The 26,909-nt window shown below is 61.3% G+C and overlaps 1 protein-coding gene across 7 annotated transcripts; it reads right to left on the bottom strand.

Moving 5' to 3' along the window:
* Window positions 1-50: 50 nt before the first annotated feature.
* On the bottom strand, window positions 51-26,093 carry OSBPL7 (oxysterol binding protein like 7). 7 transcript variants are annotated; one of them, XM_039516768.1, is made up of 23 exons: window positions 26,064-26,093; window positions 14,681-14,854; window positions 14,010-14,132; window positions 13,208-13,261; window positions 12,780-12,893; window positions 12,396-12,518; window positions 12,098-12,224; window positions 11,786-11,889; window positions 11,119-11,211; window positions 10,584-10,713; window positions 10,258-10,382; window positions 9,532-9,639; window positions 9,007-9,138; window positions 7,139-7,220; window positions 6,021-6,343; window positions 5,429-5,566; window positions 4,984-5,047; window positions 4,507-4,585; window positions 4,272-4,416; window positions 3,001-3,145; window positions 1,810-1,936; window positions 1,546-1,654; window positions 51-1,254 (listed from the first exon to the last, which is right to left on the bottom strand). In XM_039516768.1, exons 2-23 carry the CDS (start codon window positions 14,777-14,779, stop codon window positions 772-774), a joined length of 3,027 nt encoding a protein of 1,008 aa, XP_039372702.1. In that variant the 5' UTR covers window positions 14,780-14,854; window positions 26,064-26,093; the 3' UTR covers window positions 51-771. The 7 variants fall into 7 exon arrangements, with proteins under 7 accessions (XP_039372702.1, XP_039372704.1, XP_039372706.1 ...); XM_039516770.1 differs by lacking the exon at window positions 26,064-26,093 and adding an exon at window positions 24,147-24,184; XM_039516772.1 differs by lacking the exon at window positions 26,064-26,093 and adding an exon at window positions 24,056-24,073.
* Window positions 26,094-26,909: the final 816 nt, after the last annotated feature.

Below are 26,909 nucleotides of genomic sequence, written 5' to 3'. Positions count from 1 at the left end.
GAGAGGAAAGGTGGGGGCAGGGGATGGTGAAGGAGACTCGCCACTCAGGCTCTTCCGGATCCTTTATTCGAGGTGTGGAATGTTTGATCAAAGAAATGGCCAAACCCAGCCGGACGGGGCCTGGAGGGAGGGCGCGGGGGTCTGCCCACCTGCAGGCTGACCCCAAGCCACACAGGGGATCCCTGCCCCCCATGCTGGCTGCCTTCCTCCAAGCTCCGCAGTGCCCCCTGCGGGTAAGTGACGGGAGCACTCCAGCAGCTCCTGCCCAGGTCCCCCCCCAAAGCATCAGAGCCCCAAGGGTGCTTTATGAACCTGCCCCCGCAGCCTCCCAAAAATGGGAGGAAAGGGCTGCCTCCGGCCCTGAGCAGATGCAGGGGCCCAAGGGGAACAAGTCCCAGCTCACCAGCAGAGAACACGCCATCCCCGGACCAGAGGGGTGCCCGAGGGCTCTACGGACCGTCAGTCATTAACGCCCACGTCCTGCCCCACACCTCACCCAGCCGTACAGCCCTGGGCGAGCCAGGAACCGAACCCTTCCAAAGCTCCTCCGCTCTAACCACTGGACTTCACTCCCGTCCTGGAGCTGGGAATGGAACCCAGGAGTCCTGGGTCCAACCATTCGGTAACACAGCTGCTCAGGTCACCGCCTGGCTGCTCCTGGCTCCAAGGCCAGGGCTAGGCTGAGGAATGGCTTTTCCCTGCAGGAAGATCCGGGCCCCTGCTATGCACACAGTCCCATCTGCTGCAGTTCACCCGCCCGCCCCCCCGGATTCAGGCCCCCCTCTGCACAGTTTTGTTTAAATTAATACAAAGAATTTGAAAAATGAAAGCTTCCCCCCACCCCACCCCCGGATCACGGTGCCCCCCGTGGGGGGAAGGCAGAAATAAGTGCATGGGGTTGGCCCCCCCAGCAGTCCCCGAGGTGCCAGCGGGGGCAGGCTGTCCGGCCAGCAGACAGCAGCGATGGGGATGGGATGGGAGCAGGGTGGACCCGGGAAGGGCCAGGACACCTTTCACACCCTGTCCACTGTGGGGCACTGCCGAGGCACCTGGCCTAACGCCGGAGGGGGCGGCCGGGATCCGGTGCCCTGCCCTCCTTGCACGTGTCCGGCGCTGTGGTGCCCCCAGAGTCCCTACGCCCGCGGCTACCACAGCACAGGGCCGTCGAGGCTGGCGTAGCCGGGCTCCGCCCGCAGCTTCCAGTAGGTGTCGTTGCTGACCCAGGACTCCTTGCCGCCGGGGTCCGTCTGCTGCCTGCCGAGGAGAGGGAAGGACGTGGTCAGAGACAGGCCCAAACCCCAACTCGCTCCCCCGCAAATACCCCAGGGGCTCCTCAGCGTCCCCCCCATTTCTAAGGCTCAGGCCCCTCCCAGACCCCAGTTTCCTGTGACCATGTGGTGGCTTTGGCATAAGCCAGGACCCGGGGGTCCCACAACACCCCGGAGCGGCGCCCAGCCCCCTAGGGACCCCTCCTCAGAGCGGGGCAGGGAGGTGGCTCCCAGGAGCGGCCGGGCGGGCAGGCAGCCGGTACCTGAAGAAACGCGCCTGGTGGAAGATGTTGTTATCCTCCATGACCCTGCGCCGGTCTCTCTGCAGCTGCTCGATCCGGCGCTTCTGGGACTCTGCCGCCTGCACGTTGCCTTCCTCCAGATACCTGGGGGAGGGGGAGTCACTCCTGCAATGAGCTGGGGGATCTCAGCTATACCCCTCTACCACCCCCGCCGCAGATCCCGAGGCCTGAGCCACCCTGAGCCTGCGAGACCCAGCGGATCAGAAGACGGATCTGTCTTGGGGAGGGGAGACACTCACCGCTGGTCGGGGCGCAGCCGCGTGTCCGTGGAGGGCAGGAAACGCTTGAGCTCCGGCGTCAGCTCGTTCAGCTCCAGGGCGAACTGTGTGAAGCCGTAGTTCTTCTCGAGCTCTCGAGGCATGGGGTCTGCGGGGCGGGGGACACACACAGAGCCGGCCTCTGAGCACCCCTCCCAGTCCAACCCCCCGCCCTCGGAGAGCACCTCCCCCGGGATGGGCCCGCGGATCAGGACTGGGCGTGAGGCTGGGAGCCGGGACGCTCCACTCACAGCCCAGACTGGGGGTCCTGCCTGGGGCCCCCCAAGGCTCATGTGCAACAAGGGTAACAGGGGTGCAGGGCTATTGCCCCCAAAGGAGTCCAGAGCTTTAGGTGTGATGTCCCACCCCTAGAGAAGGCTGATCCCTATGGGGTGGGAGGCGTCTCTCCCTGCAGGGGGCGGTTTCCCAGTCCCCTATGGAGGGCCGGCCCCTATGGGGTGGGGAGGTCTGTCCCTGCAGGGGGCGGTTTCCCAGTCCCCTATGGAGGGCCGGCCCCTATGGGGTGGGGAGGTCTGTCCCTGCAGGGGGCGGTTTCCCAGTCCCCTATGGAGGGCCGGCCCCTATGGGGTGGGGAGGCCTGTCCCTGCAAGGGGGTGGTTATCCAGTCCCCTATGGAGGGCCGGCCCCTATGGGGTGGGAGGCGTCTCTCCCTGCAGGGGCGGTTTCCCAGTCCCCTATGGAGGGCCGGCCCCTATGGGGTGGGGAGGTCTGTCCCTGCAAGGGGGTGGTTATCCAGTCCCCTATGGAGGGCCGGCCCCTATGGGTGGGGAGGTCTGTCCCTGCAGGGGGCGGTTTCCCAGTCCCCTATGGAGGGCCGGCCCCTATGGGGTGGGGAGGTCTGTCCCTGCAAGGGGGTGGTTATCCAGTCCCCTATGGAGGGCCGGCCCCTATGGGGTGGGAGGCGTCTCTCCCTGCAGGGGCGGTTTCCCAGTCCCCTATGGAGGGCCGGCCCCTATGGGGTGGGGAGGTCTGTCCCTGCAGGGGGCGGTTTCCCAGTCCCCTATGGAGGGCCGGCCCCTATGGGGTGGGGAGGTCTGTCCCTGCAGGGGGTGGTTATCCAGTCCCCTATAGAAGACCGGTCCCTCCAGGAAGAAGGCCCATCCCAGCACGAAGGGACAGCAGTGCCCCCCCCCCCCCCCCCCGGTTCCTTACTGGGTTTCCAGAGGCACTGCCCGGCCGGGGGCGCGCCGCGGTACAGCCCCTCGTGCCACTTGCCGAAGAGCCGGTGGATCACCTGCCCCCCGCGGCTCAGCACGGCCCCCTGCACCTCGTTCACGCTGGAGCTCCAGTAACGGGCCTGCCGAGGAGGGGAGAGGTTAGGGGGGAGAAGACACCTCACAGGGGCGGGGGGGGAGGCTGGATGGGAGGTGTGGGGCAGCGGGGGGCTGTGCGGCCCGGCCCCGCTCTTGGGGTGGGTGGCTGGAGGGGTGGCGTGGGGGCCGCGGGGGGCTGTGGGGCCCGGCTCCGCTCTAGGGGGGGGGCGGCTGGAGGGGAGGGGTGGGGGACGAGGGAAGACGTGGGGCCCGGCCCCACTCTAGGGGGTGGGAGGCTGGAGGGGAGGTATGGGGGCCACGGGGGGCTGTGGGGCTCGGCCCCGCTCTAGAGGGCGGGAGGCTCGAGGGGCGCAAGGGGGCGGCGGGGGGCTGTGGCGCCTGGCCCCGCTCTAGCGGGTGGGAGGCTGGAGGGGTGCATGGGGGGCCATGGAGGAATGGGTGGCCCGGCCCCGCTCTAGAGGGCGGGAGGCTGGATGGGAGGCGTGGGGGACGAGGGAAGACGTGGGGCGCGGCCCCGCTCTGGGGGGTGGGAGGGTGGGGGGGCGCGTGGGGGCCGCGGGGAATGGGGCCCGGCCCCGCTCTAGAGGCGGGAGGCTGGAGGCGCGTGGGGCCGCGGGGGCTGTGGGGCCCGGCCCGCTCTAGGGGGTGGGAGGCTGGAGGGGCGCGTGGGGACGAGGGAAGGCGTGGGGCCCGGCCCCACGCTAGGGGGTGGGAGGCTGGAGGGGAGGGATGGGGGCCACGGGGGGCTGTGGGGCTCGGCCCCGCTCTAGAGGGCGGGAGGCTGGAGGGGCGCATGGGGGCGGCGCGGGGCTGTGGCGCCAGGCCCGCTCTAGCGGGTGGGAGGCTGGAGGGGTGCATGGGGGGCCATGGGGGACTGGGGGGCCCGGCCCCGCTCTAGAGGCGGGAGGCTGGATGGGAGGCGTGGGGACGAGGAAGACGTGGGGCCCGGCCCCGCTCTAGGGGTGGGAGGCTGGAGGCGCGGGGGGCCCGCGGGGAATGGGGGGCCTGGCCCCGCTCTAGAGGGCGGGAGGCTGGAGGGGCGCGTGGGGGCCGCGGGGGGCTGTGGGGCCCGGCCCCGCTCTAGGGGGTGGGAGGTTGGAGGGGAGGTGTGGGGGCCACGGGGGAATGGGGGGCCCGGCCCCGCCCTACCTTGCAGAAGGTGATCTTGCAGTGGTAGCTGCTGTCCCTGACGTTGCGGATCAGGACTTCGCCGTAGTGCTCGATCCAGCGCTGCCCGCTCAGGATGTTGTGGATACAGGACGTCACCTTGTTCCACTCGAAGTGGTCCCCGAACCTTGGCCAGCGAGAAAGACAGTAACCGGGAGGGGAGGGGCCAGGCACCGTGGGGGTGGGCAGGGGCTCACCAGCCCCAGGGGTCACTCACCTGGGCAGCCTGACGTTCACGGTCCCCACGGGGACGATCTCCAGGGACTTGCCCCAGAATTTATTTTTCCACTTCATGTCTGGAGGGAGCAGAGAGAGACGCGTGCTCAGGGCGGTTCTGACCCAAACCCGCGCTCCTGAGCACTCCTCCCGCATGGCTCTGATCCAGCCCCAGCCCCTGGTCCCGCAGCCCTGAGCACAGAGAGTCCCGCTGGCCGGGCGGCTCTGACCCAGTCCCTGGTCCTGCAGCCCTGAGCACAGAGAATCCCGCTGGCCGGGCGGCTCTGACCCAGCCCCTGGTCCTGCAGCCCTGAGCACAGAGAATCCCGCTGGCCGGGCGGCTCTGACCCAGCCCCTGGTCCTGCAGCTCTGAGCACAGAGAATCCTGCTGGCCGGGCGGCTCTGACCCAGCCCCTGGTCCTGCAGCCCTGAGCACAGAGAGTCCCGCTGGCCGGGCGGTTCTGACCCTGGTGCTCACCTTGCCAGAAGATGAAGTTGTCTGACTCTGCGTGGCAGGCGGAGACGGGCGGGTGGTGGCAAACCTGCATGCAGTGGGGAGAGAAAGGAAGAGCCACACGGCTGAGTCCTCTGTCTGGAGAGCTGGGGCTGGGGGAGGGTGCAATCCCCCCGCCCTCTTCACAAGAGCTCTCTCTCCTCTGCAGCCCCCACCCCCATCTCCGTTCTCAGCTACAGACACCTCTCCTCCATGCCCCTCTGCGTGTTCTTCTGGGGGGAGAGACGAAAAGTAACGCCAGGCGAATCCCCACCAGCTGCGAGCAGTACAGAGCTCATGACACATGCAGCAGGCAGTTTGGATTCCGCCCAGGAGAGGGCAGGGGTGTCACATCTAGGGTCAGTTTGTTACTGTGACTGACTCCTGTCCTTGTGTCCCTCCCCCCGAGCCTGGCCGGCCAGCTGAATACCTGCTCGCTGATGAAGCGGAAGCCTTTGTCCGGCCGAACGCACTCATACGTCTCGCCCAGGACGGGGTTAAAGGGTTTGCTGCCTGCACGGTAATAGGTGGAGGCGTAGGCGGAGACAGCAAAGGCAGCGACGCAGACCTGGGGGGAGAGAGTCACTGGGGCCTGGGCCATATCCGACCGTAATGCCCAGGCCCCAGGGCAGGTGGTGCTGTGGGCAGAGCTAAGAGGGTGGAGGGGCAGCTACAGGGAGAGACGGGATCCATTCATCTAGTGGAGGTGGGACCATGAGGTAAGGGCAATGTATGGGTGGAACTCCCTGCTGCAGGGCAAATGGATTAGCCATTTCTAGGAATGAGGACAAATGGCTGCGGAAGGAGCTGACTGGGCCTTTGACCCTCATGCTTCAGGGCCTGAGCTGGAGGGGTCAGGAAGGAATATGGCCAGCCAGACGGCACTGTCTGGCTTTTACCTCTTCCCACGAATCCCGCCCCCAGCGACGGGCTAGGCTGAAGAAGGGACCCACGAGAATTGATCTGTTGTGGTGAGAGCGGGGCAGAGGGCTTGGGGGCAGGGGCAGAGGCGGGGGCCGTACCAGGCGCTCGCAGGGGTCGGCGCAGCGGCTGGCGGCGTCCAGCAGGGCGCTGTACTCCAGCTCCTCGCAGAGCCGCTGCAGCGTGTTGAGCGGCTCGTTGAGCTGCACCGGCATGGACACCTTGGACAGGTCCTTGCCCACGTTGTTACGCAGGATGTTCCACAGGCTGACGTCGCCGGCGGGGACGCTGGGGGCCGGCAGGCAGCTCCGGCGTGGGAGCCTCGTGGGCAGCAGCAGGGGCAGGGGCAGGGGAGCCGGCAGCGCCCCCGCTCCCAGCTCGGACACGCACGGCACAGACCCCCCGTCTGCCGCGCCTCGGCCTGCTGGGGGCAGACGTGAGAGTCACCTGGGCCCTCCCCTGAACCCGTCCCTCTCCCTCAGCTATTGCCCCCGGCTTCTCCCCCTCCCCCCAACCATCGCCCCCCAGCCTGCCCCTTCCCCACATCCCTCAGCCCCCCCAACCCTGCCCCTCCTCAGCTATTGCCCCGGCTTGTCCTCCCCCAACCTCCCCTAGCCATCGGCCCCCAGCCTGCCCCCTTCCTCAGCTATTGCCCCAGCTTCTCCCCTCCCCAACCATCGGCCCCCAGCCTGCTCCTCCCCAGCCATCAGCCCCCAACCCATCCCCTCCTCCTCCCCAACCTCCTCCCCAATCACCCCCAACCTCTCTCCCTCCCCAGCCATCACCCCCAACCTCTCCAGCCATCGGCCCTCCAGCTTCTCCCCTCCCCAACCATCGCCCCAGCCTGCCCTTTCCTGCATCCATCAGCCTCCCCCTCCCCCAACCTCCCCTAGCCATGGCCCCCAGCCTGTCCCCTCCCTCAGCTATTGCCCCGGCTTCTCCCCTCCCCAACCTCCCCTAGCCATCGGCCCCCAGCCTGTCCCCTCCTCAGCTATTGCCCCGGCTTCTCCCCTCCCGAACAATCGCCCCCAGCCTGCTCCTCCCCCAACCCATCCCCTCCCTCCCCGACCCTCCCCACAATCACCCCCAACCTCTCCCCCAGCCATCACCCCCATCCTCTCCAGCCATTGGCCCCCAGCTTCTCCCCTCCCCATTGCCCCCCACATCATCCAGCACCTCCCCCCAACCCCTGGTGATCCCCCCCCTCCGGGGCTGATACCTCTCTGGAAGCCCCTGTCCCCCCCGGCCTCGTCAGAGAGGCTGTTGGTGGCCTCGCTCATGCAGGACTCGTCATCGGAGGCCTGGAGGGGCAGAAAGGTCACAGAAGCTGGATTGGCAACTACGGGACTGGGACTGGGGCAGGACGACGGGAGCTGGGGTGGGGGTTGGGGAGGCCGAGGGCTGCATGGACGGGAGGGAGGGTTAAAGCACAACACGCCCCCTCCAGAGCCGGTGGGGCAAAATCCCCCACCCTCGGAGCTGCTCATGGGATTAGCCACAGGTCAGAACCCCAGGCTCCAGAGAATAGGGGGGCAGAGGGCCGTGTACTGGCCCCCAGCTGCATTTGGCTGCTACCCCACTCCAAATTTGGGAGCCCAAGTCCCTGGGAGCCAGAACTCCCCTGCCCCAAAGCACAGACAGGGCGGGGCAGGGGGGCTGTCTAGGTCTCCGGGCCCTGCGCCCCCCACTAGACACAGGAAGGGAACAGGGTTTCTAACAGCCAGGGGCAGGGCGCAGGATAGCAGCCCGGTCGGGCACTGCACAGGGTGTTAGGGGCTTCTTAAGGTCGAGAAATGGGGGGAGAGGGCGGTTAGAACCGGGGGGGGGGGGTTCCTCAGGGTTAGGGACACGACTGAGCCCACCGGGGGAAAGACAAGTCGGACCCACCCAGAAGGAGCTGGCTAGAGTCGAGGAAGTGGAGGCAGAGGTGGTGGGGAAGGGGGGATTATCTGGGAGCTGGGGGTTCAGTAGCGGAGGACCAAGGATCTGGGTGGGGGCTCAGGGGTAGCGGAGAGGGGTTTAAAGGGGAGAAGTGGGGAGAGGCAGAGAGGGAGCTGGGGTTCAGCAGCAGAGAACCAAGGATCTGGATGGGGGCCAGGGGGTAGCGGAGAGGGGTTTGAAGGGGGAGAAGTGGGGCGTAGGGCAGAGGCAGATGGGAGCTGGGGGTTCAGCAGCAGAGAACCAAGGATCTGGGTGGGGGGCCAGGGGGGTAGCGGAGAGGGGGTTTGAAGGGGGAGAAGTGGGGCGTGGGGGAGAGGCAGATGGGAGCTGGGGGTTCAGTAGTGGAGGACCAAGGATCTGGGTGGGGGGCTCAGGGGGTAGCGGAGAGGGGGTTTGAAGGGGGAGAAGTGGGGCGTGGGGGAGAGGCAGATGGGAGCTGGGGGGTGCTTTCTAGGGATCATGGTTCTATGCACCAACATCGTATCTACACAAGACACAAGTAAAAGCTCATGAGGATGAATGGGGGGCTTGGGGGGGAAGAGGCTTCTCAGCCAGCGGCTGGGCCAGGGCGAGAGGAGGGCGGAAGAGAGAGAACAGAGAGAGGCCAGGTGAGTGCGACAAACCCCAAACTCAGCCAAGGACAGAAAAGCCCAGGGCTTTTATATGGGATGGCTTCCTCTAGCTCCACCCACTTTCCCTAGTCCCTCCCCCTTCTCTTAGCCCCTCCCACCGCATCATTCGGGATGTCTAAACTTTGTGACACGGACGGCCATGCTGGCACCTTGTGTGGGTGTGTTCTTGTGCGCACCTGCGGGCGTGGCTGTTGTGAGGGGACACGGGTGCAGATGTGGGGACGGCTGTGTGTGCCCGCATACACGACGGCTGTTGTGTGTCTCTGCGTGTGCGGAGGTGGGCACGGCAGTGTGTCTCGCTGCTCAGACCTGTGCCAGGTATAACTGACCCGGGACCACCGCTGTCTCGACTCCACGGCTGTCAGCCGGCCACCACATCAGCGTTGGTGTGTCGACCCCACTGACAGGACCCCAGAGGGAAGCAATAGACGCCTGACACAACCCGGGCAGCAGGGCCCAGGATCAGGTGCAGGACGGCCCTGCAGCGGGGATCCCCCCCGGCCCGGCCCCTCACCTCGTTCTCGGAGGAGCTGGCGGACAGGAAGACCTCGCAGGCGTCGAAGAACTCGGTGTGAGAGTCCGAGAGCGAGACGATGCTGCGGTTGGACAGCTGCTGCTCCCGCCCCTTGGCCAGGTGGGCGTCAGGCTGCGAGGGGGGAGAAGGGGAGTCCCCGTGACCCTTCGCTGACAGTGCAGGGGGCTATGCCAGGGGACACCTGGAGGGCCTAAGCCCCCCACGGCGGGGCGGGTTTGATCCCTCCAGGGAAGCAGGAGCAGCAGGACTGGCTAGAAGGGGCAGCGCTAGAGACCCACCCCCCCAGAGAGGACTGGACAGCCATCTGCGGGGCGATTCAGTGCTGCACAGCTCCATCGATGGCCCCAGCATCAACCCACAGGCACCGCCCGCCATGGCATGAGAGGGAACAGGGGGGTGGGGGGCTCCCTCCGTCGTCCGATCCTGATTTCCACCGAGGGGCATGAATCCCCCCCCCACACCCCTCATTCCCTCCCCTCCCGCCCGCCCCCGAGGGCGCCTGACCTCGTCCGGGTGCAGCGAGGTGAACGAGTCGAGCGTGGCGTCGGAGGAGATGGAGAGGGAGTGGAAACGCCGCAGATACTCCGCATGGTCTGGGTTGTGCGAGGGAGCCTGGGCCGGGAGGAGACAAAGGAACGCTGAAGGGGGGGGGGGGGACGTTCCCAGGAGCCCGTCCCTTCCTCCCAGATGGCCCAGCACCCCCGCCGGGTCCTGCCAGGCTCTGCTGATCACGGGTGCACAGCGTAGCCTTCCCTGCCCCCAGCCGCCCTGCCGATGCAGGCGAGAGCTCAGTCACCCAGCCAGGCCTTGTACAGAGCCACCCAACGGTCCGTGCTTCCGGTCGCTACGGCCCCGGGCGGGATTCGAACCCGGGACCCAGAGCTTCTCCGTCTCGTTAGCTAGCGGGACCTCCATGGTGGCGGGTGCCTGGGGTGGAGGGGGAGCGCAGGATCTCCTACCCGGGGACACCTGCTCCAGCCCGGACCCCGGCAAACCCGATGCCTACAAGCGCCTGGGTCTTTGTCTCCCTCTAGCGGCTGCAGCCTCCTCCTTCAGCTCGAGCAGCAGCCACTCACACATCTCGGCCAGAGCGGCCGGGTTCGGGTCGCCACTCGCCACCCACCCAGGGGGCCGTGAGGCCGGGGGGCAAAGCTGGGATCGGCCCGCAGCTCCCCGCGGTGGCAGAGAGGGAGGGCGCAGCGCGTGGCCCACGCACACCCGGTGCCTTACCCCAGCCGCGGCTGCGTTCCTGGTGCCGCCCGCCCGGCGTTGCAAATCCAGCGCCCGCCGCGTCTCCTGGAGGCGATTCCTCTCCGCGGTCAGCACGGCCACCACGCTGCTGAGGGACCCGTGCACTAGAGAAGGGGTCGGGACGGGGGGCAGGGACGGACACAAGGTCAGGCTGCCCCCCCACGTTCGCCCAGCACTGAGCTTTGTCTCCCCCCAGTGGCTGGACCAGGTAAAGCGCTTTGCGCGTCTCCCCGGACGGCGGCTTGTGCCCTCTGAGCAACAGGTCCCATGGCCCGTCCCCACCCCCCACCCCCAACCCATCCCACCTTTCTGGGCCAGGATCCAGAAGCTCCTCTGCAGCTGGCTGTACTCCGGGGGGAGGCTGAAGGCCGGCTGGCTCTGGCTCGACTCCAGGTAGCGCGAGAGGTTGGGGACGGAGCCGTGCAGACGGCCCACCTGTGGGGGCACGGAGCGGGGGAGGGTTAGATCCCCACGGAGCACCCCCTTTCGTACATCGGCATGACCTCTGACCCCCCCCAAGGGGCTTAGCACAGTCCTCAGAGACCTCCCCCAACCCCAGCCACTAGGCCGCGCCTCTGCAGTGAATCTGGCTTGGGTGGGGCTCTCCCAGGAAGCCCTGACTCTGCTCCGCATGGGATCTGGGCTCTCGTGGCCACATCTTGGGGGTCTCATGCTGTGGCCTCCCCCAGCCCCCTCATTTGCCAGGGGACCTCCTTCTCCTATGGCCGGCTCCAGCCTCCCTCTGCCCTTCGAACCCAGCACCGCATGGGTCTGGGGAAAGTCGAAGCAGCAAGCCCCTCCTCCCACCAACGCTGGAGCCCTCCCCACAGCCCCGCTCACCCTGCCAATGGTGTCGTCTTTGGCAAAGCTCTGGGTGCACCAGATCCTGGTGGTTCGCTTCCCCTTTTTGGGTCTCTCTGCAGCTGCTGAGGTCTGTAACCAAGAGAGAGCATGAGACCCCCTGGCAAGAGGGGAAGGAACCACGGAGGGGGGGGGCCCAAGGGGCAGACTCAGGTGGCAGCGGTGCCCAGAGATTGCTCACTAGTGTGAAATGCAGCTGCCTCTGGGGTGAAACACAGGGCCTAGTAAACAGCCAGCGGTGCACAGGGTTCACTCACTAATGCGAAATGCAGCTGCCTCTGGAGTGAACCACAGGGCCCAGTTAACAGCCAGTGGCACCTGGCTAGTGAATCTGCATCCCTGCTGCCCTGCCCCACTCGCTGCCAACAGCCCATGGGAAGCTCAGACCCAGGCCATCCATATAGATGCCTTTGCACCTAGGACCCTGTGCAGAGCCCATCACCATGGATTCAGGGCACGATCCCTCCCCTGGGCTCCCCTTTGTGATCTGGGGCCTTCTCCGCCCTCAGCAATACGGGCCCTGATCTCAGCACTGCTCCGGCTGCCCGGCAGGGTATCCCTGACGCTGAGCTCCCTAAGGGGCCAGCACCGCCCCACAGGAAGGATCCAGCCCCCTCATTCCAGCCCTCACACCACCCCCAGTCACCTGGCTGTTGGAGATGAGGGGCGTGGACGGGATGCGGTGCAGGGTCTCCAGGCTCTGGAGCATCTTGTTCAGCTCCTGCAGCTTCCCCTGGCACTCGGAGAGCTCTGAGATGGGGGCGCAGATGGGGGCCAGGGATGGGGCCAGGGACAGAGAGAAACAGAGAAGCAGCCACGGTGAACGAGAGCAGGTGGGTGCCACACTCCCTGCCCCCATCGCTCGGGCAGGGGGACAGGGTGCCCAAAGGGCCTCTCAGGTCGGGTGCCACAGCCCCCCCATTCCACACCCCGGCCCCAGCCTTCCCGCCCCGCTCACCTGCCGAGCACCTATCCAGCCCCTCGCTGTCCTTCAGCCAGGCGTTCACCTTGTCCCGGGGGCTGGTCAGCGTGGACAGGGCCGGGGCGCCGTCCGACGGCAGGACGTGGTTCCGGGAGCCGTAGCCCTGGCGGACGCAGGGGTAGGGGAGTTAGGGGCGCTCCCTGGAGAAGACTCTGTCCATAGGGAGAGGGCGAGGCCCGGACGCCTGGGTTCCATCTCCCAAAGGGGCAGAGTCTCCCATGACCTCCCCCCACAGTCCCCTCCTGTGCTCCCAAAGCAGACGGGCAGCGCTCACCTGGGCGGGGGGCAGGACTCGCCCGGCCGGGCCCCCCGTGGGCGCAGGGCACTTGGGCTTCTCCGCCAGGCGGTGGGAGCACAGCTTGGCCACCCAGCTGGTAAAGAGCTCTTGGGATTTGATCTGCAGGAGGGGGAGACCCAGAGAGGAGGGGGAGAGACAGGACACCTGTCATGACCCATCCCCCATAGACATCCCCACTCCATAGCCCAGGCCTCCCCCCTCCCACCACCCCTCTCCCCCATCTGCCCCGTTCCCCCCCACCCTCTCTTTCCGTTCACCCCCGCGTCCCGTCTCCTCCCTCCCCCATCTCTCTCCCCATCTCGTCCCATCTCCTCCCTCCCGTACCCGCTCTCCCCGTGCCCAGGCCGGGCGCTCCGCTACCTTGAGGTGGTAGATGTTCTCCTCCGTGTCCAGGTCCACGCGCTGCGCTTTCCTGTTGATGGACATGACGGCCAGACGGACGTCGACGGAGCCGTGCAGCTTGCCCTTGAGGACCTGCAAGGGGCCGGGTTGCAGGCCCGGGTCAGCTGGGGTGCGAACGGGCACTGGGCAGTGCCCTTCCACCCCCGCGTCTCAGTGCACCGCTCGGCCCACCTGGATCGGGGGAAGGACGGTCCCCAGTGAGAGACCCCTTCCTAACCAGCCCCACTTGGGGCAGGGGGATGGTACTGAAATGAGGGCACGATCCATAGGGTTCCCTCTAAACACAGAGTCCTTGCAAGCCGGCTCCAGCACACCCACCCCAGGCCGACTGATCCTGGCCCCCGCCCAGAGGCCAGGACGGGCACCCAGCCCTGTGCCATACTCACATCCTGGCGCGTGGTGGCATATTTCAGGATCCCCTCCTCCAGCACAAAGTATCTCTGTGGGAGGAAGAGGAGAAGGCAACGAGGCTGAAGGAGGGAGGAGAGGGTGGGGACGCCAGGGGGCAGAGGACAGCAGGATCTGCCCCCAGGAGCCCAATTCACGTGCTGGATTCAAGGCGCCTAGAGGATGCCAAAGCACCTTCCAAACGACATCCCGGAATCACTTCCCCCAGCACTGAAATGCAGCCGCCTCTGGGGTGGAGCACAGGACCCAATTAACAGCCACACTGCCCACGGCTCACAGAGCCGCAAAATGCAGCCAGGCCTGGGCTGGAAGCTATTGAACAGCGCGTGGCAGTTTAGGACAGGAAGTGAAGGAGAATCGTGAAGCTGCAGGGGGAAATCCCCTGGAGACAGACTGTAACCACCCAAGCTGGGAGCTGACCAAGGAAACCAGGATCAACAAACGCCCCAGCATTAGCCAGACACCCTCCATCCCTGGGCTCTATGACGACGCAGGCAGGGCCTTGCTGGAGCACTCGATCAGCGCCGGCGTGGGGAAGAGCGCCCCCTGCTGGGGCCATGCCCTGAGTTTCCCTTCGCGGTCCCCCAGCTGAGGGCTGGCCCGGTCCCAGATGAGAGCAGAGCCCAGGACGAGGCGGCTGGGGATTGAGAGCTCGCCCCAGTTCCCTGCCCCACGAGGGGTGGCCCCCAGCTGCACTGCAAGGAGGCCGTGAAGCCACAGCGGGGTGCCGGGTTGCGGAAGGGGGGTGGTTTTCTATCCCCCGCCCCTTCGCCTTCTCACCTTATGCCAGCCTTTCAGAGGCCATTTCCTCTTCTTCAGCAGGTATCCTTCATGCCGCTCCAGCTCCTGGCCAGGCCCGATCCTGCCCCAGGGCTCGTCCACCACCTCCCAGCACTCACAGCCCTGCAGCACACGAGTGGGGGGTCTGACTGAGAACGGACAGGCCCCAACGCCGCCCCGCCGAGGGAGATAAGTCATATAGTAACCCCTGCGCTGCTCCCTCAGTTCCCCTAGGACGCGCACTCCTTGGCATGACCGGGCTGACGGACCATGATCTCTGTCTACACACACCGCCCAGGGCTGTGGGGGTACCAGCGCCGATCGGCACTAGGAAATGGCCGTGCCCTACTGCGGGGTGGGATAGCAGGGGGCTGGGTTCCCAATCAGACCTCTTCCCTGTCCTGCCTTTGCTCCAGCTTAAAGCAACATAGGCCCCGGAGAACATCCCTGGCTCCCAAGTCCCTGATGGGCAGCGTCAGACCCCTGGCGCAAACATGCCTCCTCGCTGGCTGGCCCTGGCTTTTGTGGGGCAGGGCACCTGGTTCTGGGGCGAGATCACCAGCCCTCCTCTTTCCCGCCCCCCTCCCGAGGCTCCCCCGGCCCAGCTCTGGTCCCGGGGGCAGGGAACGGTCTCCTGGGAGCGTCGGCGAGAGGGAGGGGAGATGCCGGACCTGGTGAGCGCTGCTGTGCTTGGAAGACACGGTGCTGTTGGACCTGGACGGCGCCGGCGCCCTCCGGGGGGAGGCCAGCTCCTTCTCGTGGCTGCCCATGGCCGGGGGTCCCTCTCGTGAATGGAACGGCCCTCGGTGTCAGGCCACCGCCTTCATCTCCAGCTCGGAGCCCCCCTGCGGGGAGAGAAACCAAAACCCGGCTTGTTACGGCCTGGGAGCGGTGCGGCCGCGGTGACACTGTGACCCGCTTCCTGGAGCTGCGGCTCTCATGAGAACGACAAGCAGGTTCCAGGCGGCGGGACAGACATCTCGATCCCAACCTGCACCCCCCTGCTATTCCAGCCCTCGAACCCGGCCCAGCTCTACTGATGCTCCTCACTCCCGACCCGCAGCCCCTTTCTGTTCCAGTCCAGTTCTGGAATTTGGCCTGGACACGGGAGCTAACACCCTGGCACTTACAAGAAGGGTGATGGGATCTTTAACACATCCAGGGACAAGGGGCTATTTGCAAATTTCTCATCCTGATCACTTAGGGCTCCGTGGAGTGGAAGCTAAAGCAGATGCAGGATCTCGCCTTCAGAGTTTAGCCAGCCAGGGGCCTTCCCTTCTGCCTCACTCTCATCTTGCCAAGAGGTCAGAACTCTGGACCTCTGGCCAGGGAAGCACGTACCCCGATGTACACTGCACATCCCGCCCAAACAATGATCACCCCTACACCCCCCCGGGACTTTTATTTTGCAAGCAGGAGCCTTTCCAAGGCTGGCTTTGGGCTAAAAGCCAGCTTATTCCCATGGAGACCACAAGATCCAGACAGTACTTGATATGAGCCATGTGGCCAAGCCAGCTCTGATCCGCTCAGCTCAGGGTTACGTGCAGTGCAGTGTCACCTGACTGCATTCATGGGGCCAGATCCCCAGCTGGGGTAAATCAGAACAGTTCCACGGTGGCAGATTTGCACTCGCTGAGGACCCTGCCCTTCGGCTTTTCCTTTTTTGCTCAGAAATGCAAGCGAGAGCTCCGAGGGGCTTCACTCTCCGTTGGAACGGCAGGTCACAGAAGAGACCCTTTCGGTCCCGTCTAGTCCAGGGCAGGCTTGTTCCTGACAACACTCCTGCCCCTCTGTCTTTTTTATTTATTTATTTATAATAGGAGATATACCAATCTCCTAGAACTGGAAGGGACCTTGAAAGGTCATCGAGTCCAGCCCCCTGCCTTCACTAGCAGGACCAATTTTTGCCCCAGATCCCTAAGTGGCCCCCTCAAGGATTGAACTCACAACCCTGGGTTTAGCAGGCCAATGCTCAAACCACTGAGCTATCCCCCCGTCTAGCTTTAAGGGTCCCTGGGGACAAAGCTTCCCCCACTTCCCCTGGCAGACTGTTCCACAGTCCTACAAGATCTCACCGCGACGCAGAAGGCTTGAGAAGCTGCATCTGCTTGGCACAACGTATGTAAGCTGCAGCCGAGCAACGGAACCATAGACTCATAGAATATCAGGGTTGGAAGGGACCTCAGGAGGTATCTAGTCCAACCCCCTGCTCAAAGCAGGACCAATTCCCAACTAAATCATCCCAGCCAGGGCTTTGTCAAGCCTGACCTTAAAAACCTCTAAGGAAGGAGATTCCACCACCTCCCTAGGTAACCCATTCCAGTGCTTCACCACTCTCTGAGTGAAAAAGTTTTTCCTAATATTCAACCTAAACCTCCCCCACTGCAACTTGAGACCATACCCTGGGCTAGGGGGAGATGCCGTTAGCTTATGGAAGCGTCTCCACGGTAGGAGGCATGGAATGGAAGTGCCAGAACTGGAGGCTCATCTAACTAGTGGAGACAACTGTGGAGAATACCCAGCAGGCCCCATGGTGATGCACAAAGCTCTGCAACTATCCTGGTGCAAAGGAAAGACAGTCAGACTAGTGAGAGGCCACTAGGGATCCATCAGGAACTCTTTAGTGACCTGAAAATCAAAAAGGGAATCCTACAAAGAGTAGGATCAACTTCTAGCCTCTCCTTTTTAGTAGGATCTACAGCCTAGTAGGATGTGGACAAATCGCAGCCTAAGGATGAATATAAACGAATGGCACAAGCATGTAGGCACAACAGCGAAAAGGCGAAGGCACAAGCTAAAAGTGTAACTCATCTAGGAGCATAAAAAACAAGAAGAAGAGGTTCTATAAATACATTAGGAGCAAGAGAATGCCAAAGGAAAGTGTAGGTCCTCTACTTAGCAGGGAAGGGGAGCTAATAGCGGATGGTGACATCAAGAAGGCTGAGGTGTTTAATACCTATTTTGCTTCAAAAAGAACAGGAGTACTTAGAGACTAACACATTTATTTGAGCATAAGCTTTCATGGGCTACAGCCCACTTCATCGGATGCATAGACTGGAACATCTAGTAAGGAGAGATATATATACACACATACAGAGCCCATGAAAAGGTGGGAGTTTCATCTTCTCTGTATGTATATATATGGCCTCACTATATGTTCCATTCTATGCATCCGATGAAGTGGGTTCTAACCCACGAAAGCTTATGCTCAGATAAATTCGTTAGTCTCTAAGGTGCCACAAGTCCTCCTGTTCTTTTTGCGGCTACAGACTAACACGGCTGCTACTCTGAAACCTGTTATTTTGCTTCAGTCTTCACTACAAAGATTAATTGTGAGCAGATACTGAATGCAGTTAACATTAACAAGGGGGCAGGAACTCAAGCCAGAAGGAGGAAAGAACGGGTAAAAGAACAGTTAGGTAAGTTAGATGTATTCAAGCCAGGAGGGCCTGATGAAATTCACCCCACACTACTTAAGGAACTAGCTGAAGCAAGCTCGGAAATGTTACCAAATATCGTTGCGAACTCATAGAGGACAGGGCGGGCCCCAGAAGATTAGAGAGGGCAAAGCTAGCGGAAGTCAAGAGGGGTTTGCGGGAGGACACCCCAGTGAGAGGACAGGCCCTCCTCAGCACAGAGGCTCAGCTGGTCCGATCTGGCCGTTGTCTCTCTCCCCTCCCACCCCCCTTTTCGGGCCAGGAGCTTTCGTCTCCTCCCCACGAGGCAGGACACAAGTGTCTAGAGCAGAGGTCGGCAGCCTTTCAGAAGTGGTGTGCCGAGTCTTCATTTAGTCACTCTAATGTAAGGTTTCACGTGCCAGTAACAGATTTTAACGTTTTTAGGAGGTCTCTTTCTATAAGTCTATAATATAGAACAAAACGATTGTTGTATGTAAAGTAAATAAGGTTTTTTAAATGTGTAAGAAGCTTCATTTAAAATTAAATTAAAACGCAGAGCCCCCCGGACCGGTGGCCAGGACCCGGGCAGTGTGAGTGCCACTGAAAATCAGCTCGCGCGCCGCCTTTGGCACGGGTGCCATAGGTTGCCTACCCTGGTCTAGAGCAGAGATACTCCGACCTCAGGGGGCCAGGAGTCAAATTAACATTACCCAAAAGAGCCCCAGTCCTGGGCATTTGTGGCGTCATTTACTATTTGAACACATAATTCTAACAGCAAGATAGACTGACCAAGGAGTCTACAAATGGTTAATAACAGAGGAAAAGCATCCTGATTGGTTAGGAGCTTAGATCGGTTAATAATTAAATCTCACAGGGTTTTAATATCCTGTGCTGCACAGAGCCGCAGAAGACACATTAAAGAACCCTAGCCTCAGTTTGAGTATTGCCGGTCTAGATGTATTGAGGGGTGGGGGGTTGCTTGCCTCTGAAGGAGGATCAGAGACAGCCGTGGCTGGAGACACCAGACAGGGGGGCCGGTGATCCTGTCTTAGCTGCCTGGCTGGCGTGTCCCGCTGACTTGCTCAGGGTCAGATTGGTTGCTGGATTTGGGGTTTGTATGAGATTTCCCCCCCCCCCCCGAGCAGATTGGCAGGGACCTCATGGGATGGATTCTCCTTCCTCTGCAGCGCAGGGCACCGGTCACCCACTAGGATCACCTGGGCATATCACACCAGAACAACTCCCTGCCATGGCAGGAGCCTTGGGCACAGGCTGCCACCAACCCTGTGGAGGCCCCTCAGTCTCTGCCTAGGCAGTTTAGTCTCCCAAGGATTGAAACGAGTTAGTCGAATTGAAGTCTTTGGATCGAATACAGGATGAACATTAATGGGTGTAGCTGTATGGAGGGTCAGACCAGATGCCTAATGGCCCCTTCTGACGGGGTGCGATGCCACACACGAGCGTACAGGTCCACAAGAACGGCCACGCCGGGTCAGACCAATGGGCCATCGAGCCCGGTGTCCTGTCTTCTGACAGCAGCCGGTGCCAGGTGCCCCACAGGGAATGAACAGAACAGGGCAATTGTCGAGTGATCCACCCCTGTCGTCCAGTCCCAGTGTCAGGCAGTCAGAGGCTATGGGACACCCAGAGAATGGGGTTGCGTCCCCTACCCGTCTTGGCTAATGGTCGCTGATGGTCCTGTCCTCCATGAATGGATCTCATTCTTTTTTGAACCCCGTTCTAGTTTTGGCCTTCACAACATCCCCTGGCAGTGAGTTCCACAGGTTGACTGTCCACCCAGCACTGACACCCCCGTTCCCCATGTCTCTGCCTCCTCACCCCTCATCCTCAGAGCCCGGCACCCCGCAGCTGACCCCATGCAGAAGAGATGGCAGATGTGGAGTTGTCCCCGCTCACCGGAGCGCTAGGACTCTCCCATCTGCTTCTCCCCATAACCCTCCTGCTCCCCTAGAAGCCACGACCCAGGGCACCCGGCAGGATCCCTGCTAACAACCCCGGCAGAGCCCAGGTGGGGACCTGGGGCAGAAGCAGGTCTGGTGAGGTTGAGGGAGCATGGTGGGGGAGGGGAAACGCAGCATGTGGCCCTCCCTGTCACCCTCCCTTGGCAAACAAATCTGTGTGTTTCTGCCAAGGGGGGTGGAATGGGTGGGAGGGCTTAACAGGGTTCTACACCTGCCTGTCCCGGATGCTATGACAACAGGGTCATTCCCAAGCCTCAGGAAGGTTTAACCCTTTCAGCACTGGGCATTTCTCAGCTTCCCCATCAGCGCGTAGGCCTCTGTGTTTATACCCATCTGCACCCAGAGATCCGGGGAATATACTACAGATGGGGGAAACTGAGGCACAGAGCAGGGAAGTGACCTGCCCAAGATCACACAGCCAGTGGGTGGTGGGAGTCAGAAATACAATCCAGGGTCCTGATTCTGGCAGCCATGACACACAATCCGTCCTTCCCAGACTGAAACAGAACCCAGGTCTCCTGACTCTCAGCTCTACTGCTGTCCTCTCCCAAAGCGGGGAAAGGAACCCAGGAGTCCTGACTCAAAGACCCCTGCTCTAGCCACTGCAGAACACTCCCCTTCCAGAGTGAGGAAAGGAACCCAGGAGTCCTGACTCAAAGTCCCCTGCTGCGACCCCTGCAGCATGCGCTGCCCCCCAGGAAAGCTGGAGCCAGTGTTCCAAATCCCCCCCCAGAATAAGCCCACAATGGGGAGTAGGAAAGATACAAAGGCAGCAAGTGTGGGCCCTGGACACCCTGTGGGTGCCACAAATGCCCCCCAAGGAGGATGGGGGCGGGGACTTGCTGGATGGACTGAACGGGTCCCTCCCACACTTCTGAGGACCTAGGGCCAAACTCTTCACCCACCCTGGGATCCTGCCTCCTCCAGCAGCTCCAAGCCCAGGCCAGGTCCTCTCAGCCGTCTCTCCAGGACACCGCGTTCTGCCTCCTCTGGTTGATCCCCTCTGATCACCCCCGACACCTACGTCAGCCCTCCCCCTCTACCAACGACCCCCTCCCGCTCCCAGCCCCGGGAAGCACCAGATGGAATGCCAGGCACAGCCCCCCACCATTGCCTGCTGCCCCCTCCGCCCCACACAGAGAGCTGCCGTGGCCCCAGACCCCCACCCCTCCTCGCCATCTCTCCTGGCCCACCACTCTTCCTTCCTCCACCCCCTCCCCGCTCCTCATTTGCACAACCTCCTCTCACCACTTTCAGTTCAATACCGGGAAGCAGCGTGAGATGTATGACAGCAGCACCCACAAGCCCCATTGTGCCAGGTGCTGCACGGAATAAGAGGCAGTCCCTGCCCCAAAGAGCTCACAGGCTGAATAGACACGGGTGGAAGGGGAAACTGAGGCCCAGAGCAGGGCTGTGACTTGCCCAGGGTCCCGCAGCAAGTCAGTGGCAGAGCTGGGAACAGAGCCCAGGACTCCCTGACTCCCACTGAAGTCAACAGGAGAACCCCCTAATCGCAGGGTCCCGGCATCAGGGGGACCAACACCTCCCCCCACCCAAAAAAATTTGTTATTAGCCACGCTCCATCTTTTATATCATCTGAAATCTCAGTCACCAAGACCCAGTACACACTGATCATAAACCCAGATGCAACTCCAACTGGAGGGAAACTGACATTTTCCAAGTAAAGTTCTGTTCACTACATTACTTTTTTTTTTAAATGTGATCTACCACGTGAAACATAAAAAGGAGAGTAAATACATATATAGCACGGCGACTGGCTCCGCACGGTCTGGGTCCCTGACTGGGGCTCCTTGGTGTTATGATAATACAAATAATAATAATAATACATTATATAGACAAACACCCACCCATCGTATAAATTCAGATGAGGCTAAAAAGTACCAAAGTCTCAGGCACTGAGTCTAATGGTTAGAGCAGAGACTGGGATCCAAGACTCCTGGGTGCTAGTCCTGGCTCTGGGAAGCAGTGGGGTCTAGTGCTTAGCGCAAAGGGCCTAAGGAACCAGGACTCCTGGGTTCTAATCCCAGCTCTGGGAGGAGAGTGTGTTTAGTAGTTAGAGCAGAGGTGTCTTGGAACCATATATATATTTACTCTCCCAGCTTTGCTACTAACCCACTGTCTCACCCACAAGTCACTCCCTTCCCCCCCGTGCCTCAGTTTCCCCCATCTGAAATAGGGATAACGATACTGACCCACCTCAGATGGGATTTTCAGTCTTGACTCCCCAACGCCCAGGAAGCACTTTGAGATCCTTAAGTAGAAAATGCTGGAGAAGGGCCCAGTGTCACTCTTACTCAGGGTGGAGAAAAACCACTACGAGTTCTTTTGCCTTTCTTCCAACGACAAGTGCAACTTCCCCTTGCCAGCTAAAGACCTGAGAGCTGCCAGGCAGCCGAGGTTCAGAGTGCAACCTCCATCCTCCCCCACTACCCCGCCTCATTCTGCTTCCTCAGTGTTTCCTACACGTGGCCACAAGTGACTCAGTACCTATGCAGGCAGCTCATGAGGGCAGATCCCCTTCTTTACCCTCCTACCTTGGGGGTGACCTGCTGCACTCAGCTGCCACATACCTCGTGGGCTGATAATCTGTGAATGGACCACAGGCCACAAAGTCCTGAGTGCCTGGCTCCGTACAGGCGGAGGGAGGGGGTGCTGGAATCAGGAAACGGGTGTTGTGTTGGGAATGTGCAAAGATGAGGGAGGACCTGCAAAGGGTTTAAGGGCAGCGGGGGAATGGCAGGGTATTGTTTTATATAAAGACCCACCAAAAATGAGGCTGAACCTGACAAGTCGAGACTAGACTGAGGGCTTTGGTTCCGGGACCAGGCACAAATCTGATTTGCCAAGTGGGTGCTGAAGGCCCAGATTGTGGGACCCGAGTGCTGGCCCTGAGCTGCTCTGAAAATCTGGCCCCACGGTCCCTTGTTGTTCTGATCTATCAGTCCTTCAGGGCCAGGATTGTCTCGTAGCCTGTGTTTGTCACACAAACAGCCACAAGGTGTGTGTGAATGAACCTGACGAGGCGTGCGCCATGGGGAGGTCCCGTCTCCCTCCACGCCCTGCCTGCCGCCTCAACGCTACCTATCAGATCTGCGTACCCACTCGGATGTCACCCACCGCTGCTGCTAAAAATACCTGAGACGTCTACGGTGCTTTTCAGCCCAGAGGGCTTTGCGAATGCACCCAAATGAAGCGTCTGAGCCTCGCTTCACCCAGGCATTCTGAAATGCAGCAGCTTCTGGGGTGGAACGCAGCGGCTGCTCAACAGTCACGCTGCCCCACAGTTTTAGGGCAGGAAGGGAAGGAGAAGGCTGTACCCAAGTGAAACTGCAGGAAGAATTTAAGGCCGCAGAATGCAACTGTAATTGGGCTGGACAGCAGGGCAACACCCCGGCCCAATAAGATGACTAATAATTGGCCCTTTGCATGTTCAAAACAGTCTCATCCTCCTTTAGGGCACTTCAGCCAGCATCCTTACCCCCACTTTACAGATGGAGGAAACTGAGGCAGGGGGAAAAAAAGAAGTGACTTGCCCAAGGCCATTCAGCAAAGTTAGTGGCAGAACTAGGAACAGAACCCAGGCGTCCTGGCTGCCTGTCCCCTGCTCTAACCCCTAGTCGGCACTGCCTTCCCCAGCTGAAAAGAGAACCCAGGAGTCCTGGCTGCCAGTCCCCTCACTGGGACAGCACCCAGCCCACCGGGGTCCCGGTCCCTGACGGGGGCTGCCAGTCGCTACCCGCCGCCTGTTACACACCGGACCCCCAGAGCCAGGGCCGGATCCCCAGAGCCCCTTCCTGGAGCGGGCTGGAGGGGGGACAGACCCCCGCCCATGCCAGCGCAGGGTCCGAGGAGACCCCCCCCGTGTCCAGCCCCCCATCCCCGAGCCTGGGCAGCTCCTGCGCCCCATTACCAGGGGCTCTGCTCCAGGCGGGACCCGGGGCTGGGGTGGGGGAGCCCGGGGTGCCGGAGACGCGAGGACCTGCCCCGGCTCGCTGCCCCCGGAGCGGGCAGGGGCCCGGATCCCAGCCGCCCCCCACCAGGGCACGGAGCAAGGGGGGCGCGGCCGGCCCCGCGGGGCGGCCCCTTACCTGGGCGTGCGGGGGGCAGCCCCAGCCCCGCGCCGGCCGCATCCGTGCCCAGCGCCGCCGCGGCTGGCGGCAGGAAGCCGGAACACGGAAGGCGGCGGCAGCGGCTCGCTCGCCCCTAATCCCCCCTCGCGCCTGCCGCGGCTCGGCTCTGCCCCCCTGCTCCGTGGAGGACTCGGGAGAGGGACCGGGACCGGGACCGGTCCAGCCTTCCCGGGCAGGGTCCTGTTCTCCAGCCGGGCGCTGCCCAGGCCGGTCGGGGAGGTCCCTGGGGAGTGTTGGGAGGGGAAGAGCAGCAGGGACTTCCCCAGAACCGACCGACCCAAACACGCACCTGGGGGCCACCGGCTCAGCAGAACCGACCCAAACACGCACCTGGGGGGGAGGCACCGGCTCAGCAGAACCGACCCAAACACGCACGGGGGGGGGGGCACCGGCTCAGCAGAACCGACCCAAACACGCACCTGGGTGGGAGGGAGGCACCGGCTCAGCAGAACCGACCCAAACACGCACTGGGGGGGGGGAGGCACCGGCTCAGCAGAACCGACCCAAACACGCACCTGGAGGGGGGGGCACCGGCTCAGCAGAACCGACCCAAACACGCACGGGGGGGGGAGGCACCGGCTCAGCAGAACCGACCCAAACACGCACCTGGGGGGCAGGCACCGGCTCAGCAGAACCGACCCGAACACGCACCTGGGGGGGAGGCACCCGCTCAGCAGAACCGACCCAAACACGCACCTGGGGGGGAGGCACCGGCTCAGCAGAACCGACCCAAACACGCACCTGGGGGGGAGGCACCGGCTCAGCAGAACCGACCCAAACACGCACGGGGGCGGAGGCACCGGCTCAGCAGAACCGACCCAAACACACACTTGACCTGGGCCAACACGGGATCAAGCGGGAACCCACCCAAACCCTGTCACCTGGGCCAGGAGCGGCTCACCAGGGCAGGCCCAAACACACCGCCACTCGAGGCAGTACCAGCTCAAGAGAATGGCCCCCAAAACAGGCTGTCAGCTGGGGTAACAAGGGTGGAACAAGTTTCAGAGGGGGGTAGCCGTGTTAGTCTGTATCAGCAAAAACAAGGAGGAGTCCTTGTAGCACCTTAGAGACTAACAAATGTATTTGGGCATCTGATGAAGTGGGTTTTAGCCCACGAAAGCTTATGCCCAAATAAATTTGTTAGTCTCTAAGGTGCCACAAGGGACAAACCGAATGTCTTGTCAGTTGCTCCATATTAACTGGCAGGATGAAATCAGCAAAAAGCATATTTGTGGCTGAACCCACCAACCACCTCCATGGTTCCGTTTGAGTGGCTGTCTTGATAGAGATGTTTTATTAGCATGAAAGAACAACGGGCATTTGCCAAGGAAGGCCTCTACAGGGCTGGCGACCATATGGGCACCACAAGCTTCAGTTGCATAAGATCACCAGCAAGGGACATAGCCACAGGAGAGTCGGCCAGATCATGTGAAGGACCTCGCTAGAGATGAGCCGGGCTGGCACTCCGTGTGCACAGAGGTTACGTCCCTTTTGGACTTGTCATGCTGGTCACCCTCATCACGGTGTCAGATTATCTCACAATTAACATAGCCCCCTAACACCCCTGTGGGGTAGGAATTGGGAAGGATAACACACACACACAAACCTCTGCCAATTTTACACAGTGGGAATGGAGGCTCAGCGATGTCAAGTGATGTCCCCAAGGCCACAGAAAACCACAGGAGCCAGGAATCGACTCTCACTTTAGTGCTTTAACCACATAGTCCTCCATCCCACTGGCACAATAGTTCCCAAGTCAAAGTCCTGCAGGCTGACAATGCTCAGCTGTTTAACTCCAGGGACTCCTGGCTTGAGAGCCCCCTGCTGATCTCAAAGACAGCAGAAAATGTCAAATTCTGGGCCAAAATCAAACTGACATAGTTTGGCCAAGAACCAAAATGTTTGTTTTGAAATGGTGCTGCGGTGCCTCTTGGGAGTTGTCGTTTGGGTGCCTCATACTCCCATTCACCTCTATAGGCTGGTCTCCCATGATGCATCACCATCTCCCCTCTTGGTGAGGGAAGGCAGTGCATCATGGGAGATGAAATCCAGCCAGGAAGTTCAGCTGACAGAGAATGGGAGTGTGAGGCACCTGAACCACAACTCCCAGGAGGCTTGGGGGCAGCTTTTCAGAATTTAAATATTTTGGATTTTGATCTTGTGCCAAAAAAGCTCAAAATTTTCCATGGGAAGAAAAAAAACACTTTTTACGGTGTTGAAAACCCAATTTTCTGCCCAAAAGCACAGAAAATGGTCACCCTTATCTCAACTGCTACAGCAGCACAAAGTAAAGTGGAGAGAACATTGGTCCCTCCAGGCAGATAAGACCCAAGCCTGTTGCGTTTCAGAGACCAGAGTTAATATCTTCAGCTATCTCCGGAAGGGAGTACGAAAGCACGGCAGGACCACAGCTGCAAGTGTAGAGATACAGAGTAGATGAAGCCACCGGAAGGAACTAAATTGCAGGGGCATAAAGGGGGATGGAGAATGAGGAATTTTGTTGATCCAATAGCTAAAACCAACCTCTGCTTCCAGCAGCTCTCTCTGTTCACCTGTCACTGGAAGAAAAAAGGAGCACAAAATGTACATGAAATCTATATTTTTTCCCCCATTTGCATCAACATTTTTCTTTGAACATATTTCAAGTTTTCATCAAAATAAACATAGAATGACCATTTTTTTTTTTACAAAACCCCTCTTTTAAAACAAAACCTCCCCCACCCCCCCGACACACCACCACCTCAGTGCAGATTTCAGAGCTGTTATCACTCAGATATTATGGAAAGAAAAAATCCAGTCAAATTGCAACTGGAGCACCAGCAGAAAACTCCACCAGCTAAGCCCAATGGTTGAAGAATTTCCACTTCAGTGCATGGTGCCAAGTATTTTCTCTCTCCCCCCCCCCCCTCCGAGTTGTAGCAGTGGGGCACCCATTGAACAAACTGAAAATGCAATGTCACTGTTGAGGTTTCCAGATCATGTGCCATCCAGTAGGGTCTTTCCTGGCCATATCAGATCAGTGGGAGAGGGGGTGGGAAATGGTCTACATCACTCTGATGGAGGCATGTCTGTGTTCTACAATCAACCAAAAAGGGTCATTAGCAGCACACAGTTTTTTCCTGTCTGCCATGCAGAGCAAAGGCATGAAGCAGACATTCTCCCCCCTTGAGAAGGGGACCGGGCTGCCCTCGAGTTCATTGTGCTTGGGACAGAGGTGTCACTGCTAGCCCCCTTTTGATCTCCTGCCAAGGTCACCAGGAGAAATCAGCCTCCCTATTGCTAATCAGGAGAGCACCACACTTGCTTGGACTTGGGTCATATATCAGGGAACAAGAGCCATGAGCAGCGAAGGGAATGGCCCCCCTCCAG

Source organism: Mauremys reevesii, linkage group 27 (assembly GCF_016161935.1).
Source record: "Mauremys reevesii isolate NIE-2019 linkage group 27, ASM1616193v1, whole genome shotgun sequence".
In the NCBI taxonomy this organism is placed as follows: Eukaryota; Metazoa; Chordata; order Testudines; family Geoemydidae; genus Mauremys; species Mauremys reevesii.
The sequence above is the reverse complement of the archived record's forward strand: the minus strand, read 5'-3'. Positions and strand labels throughout refer to the sequence as shown.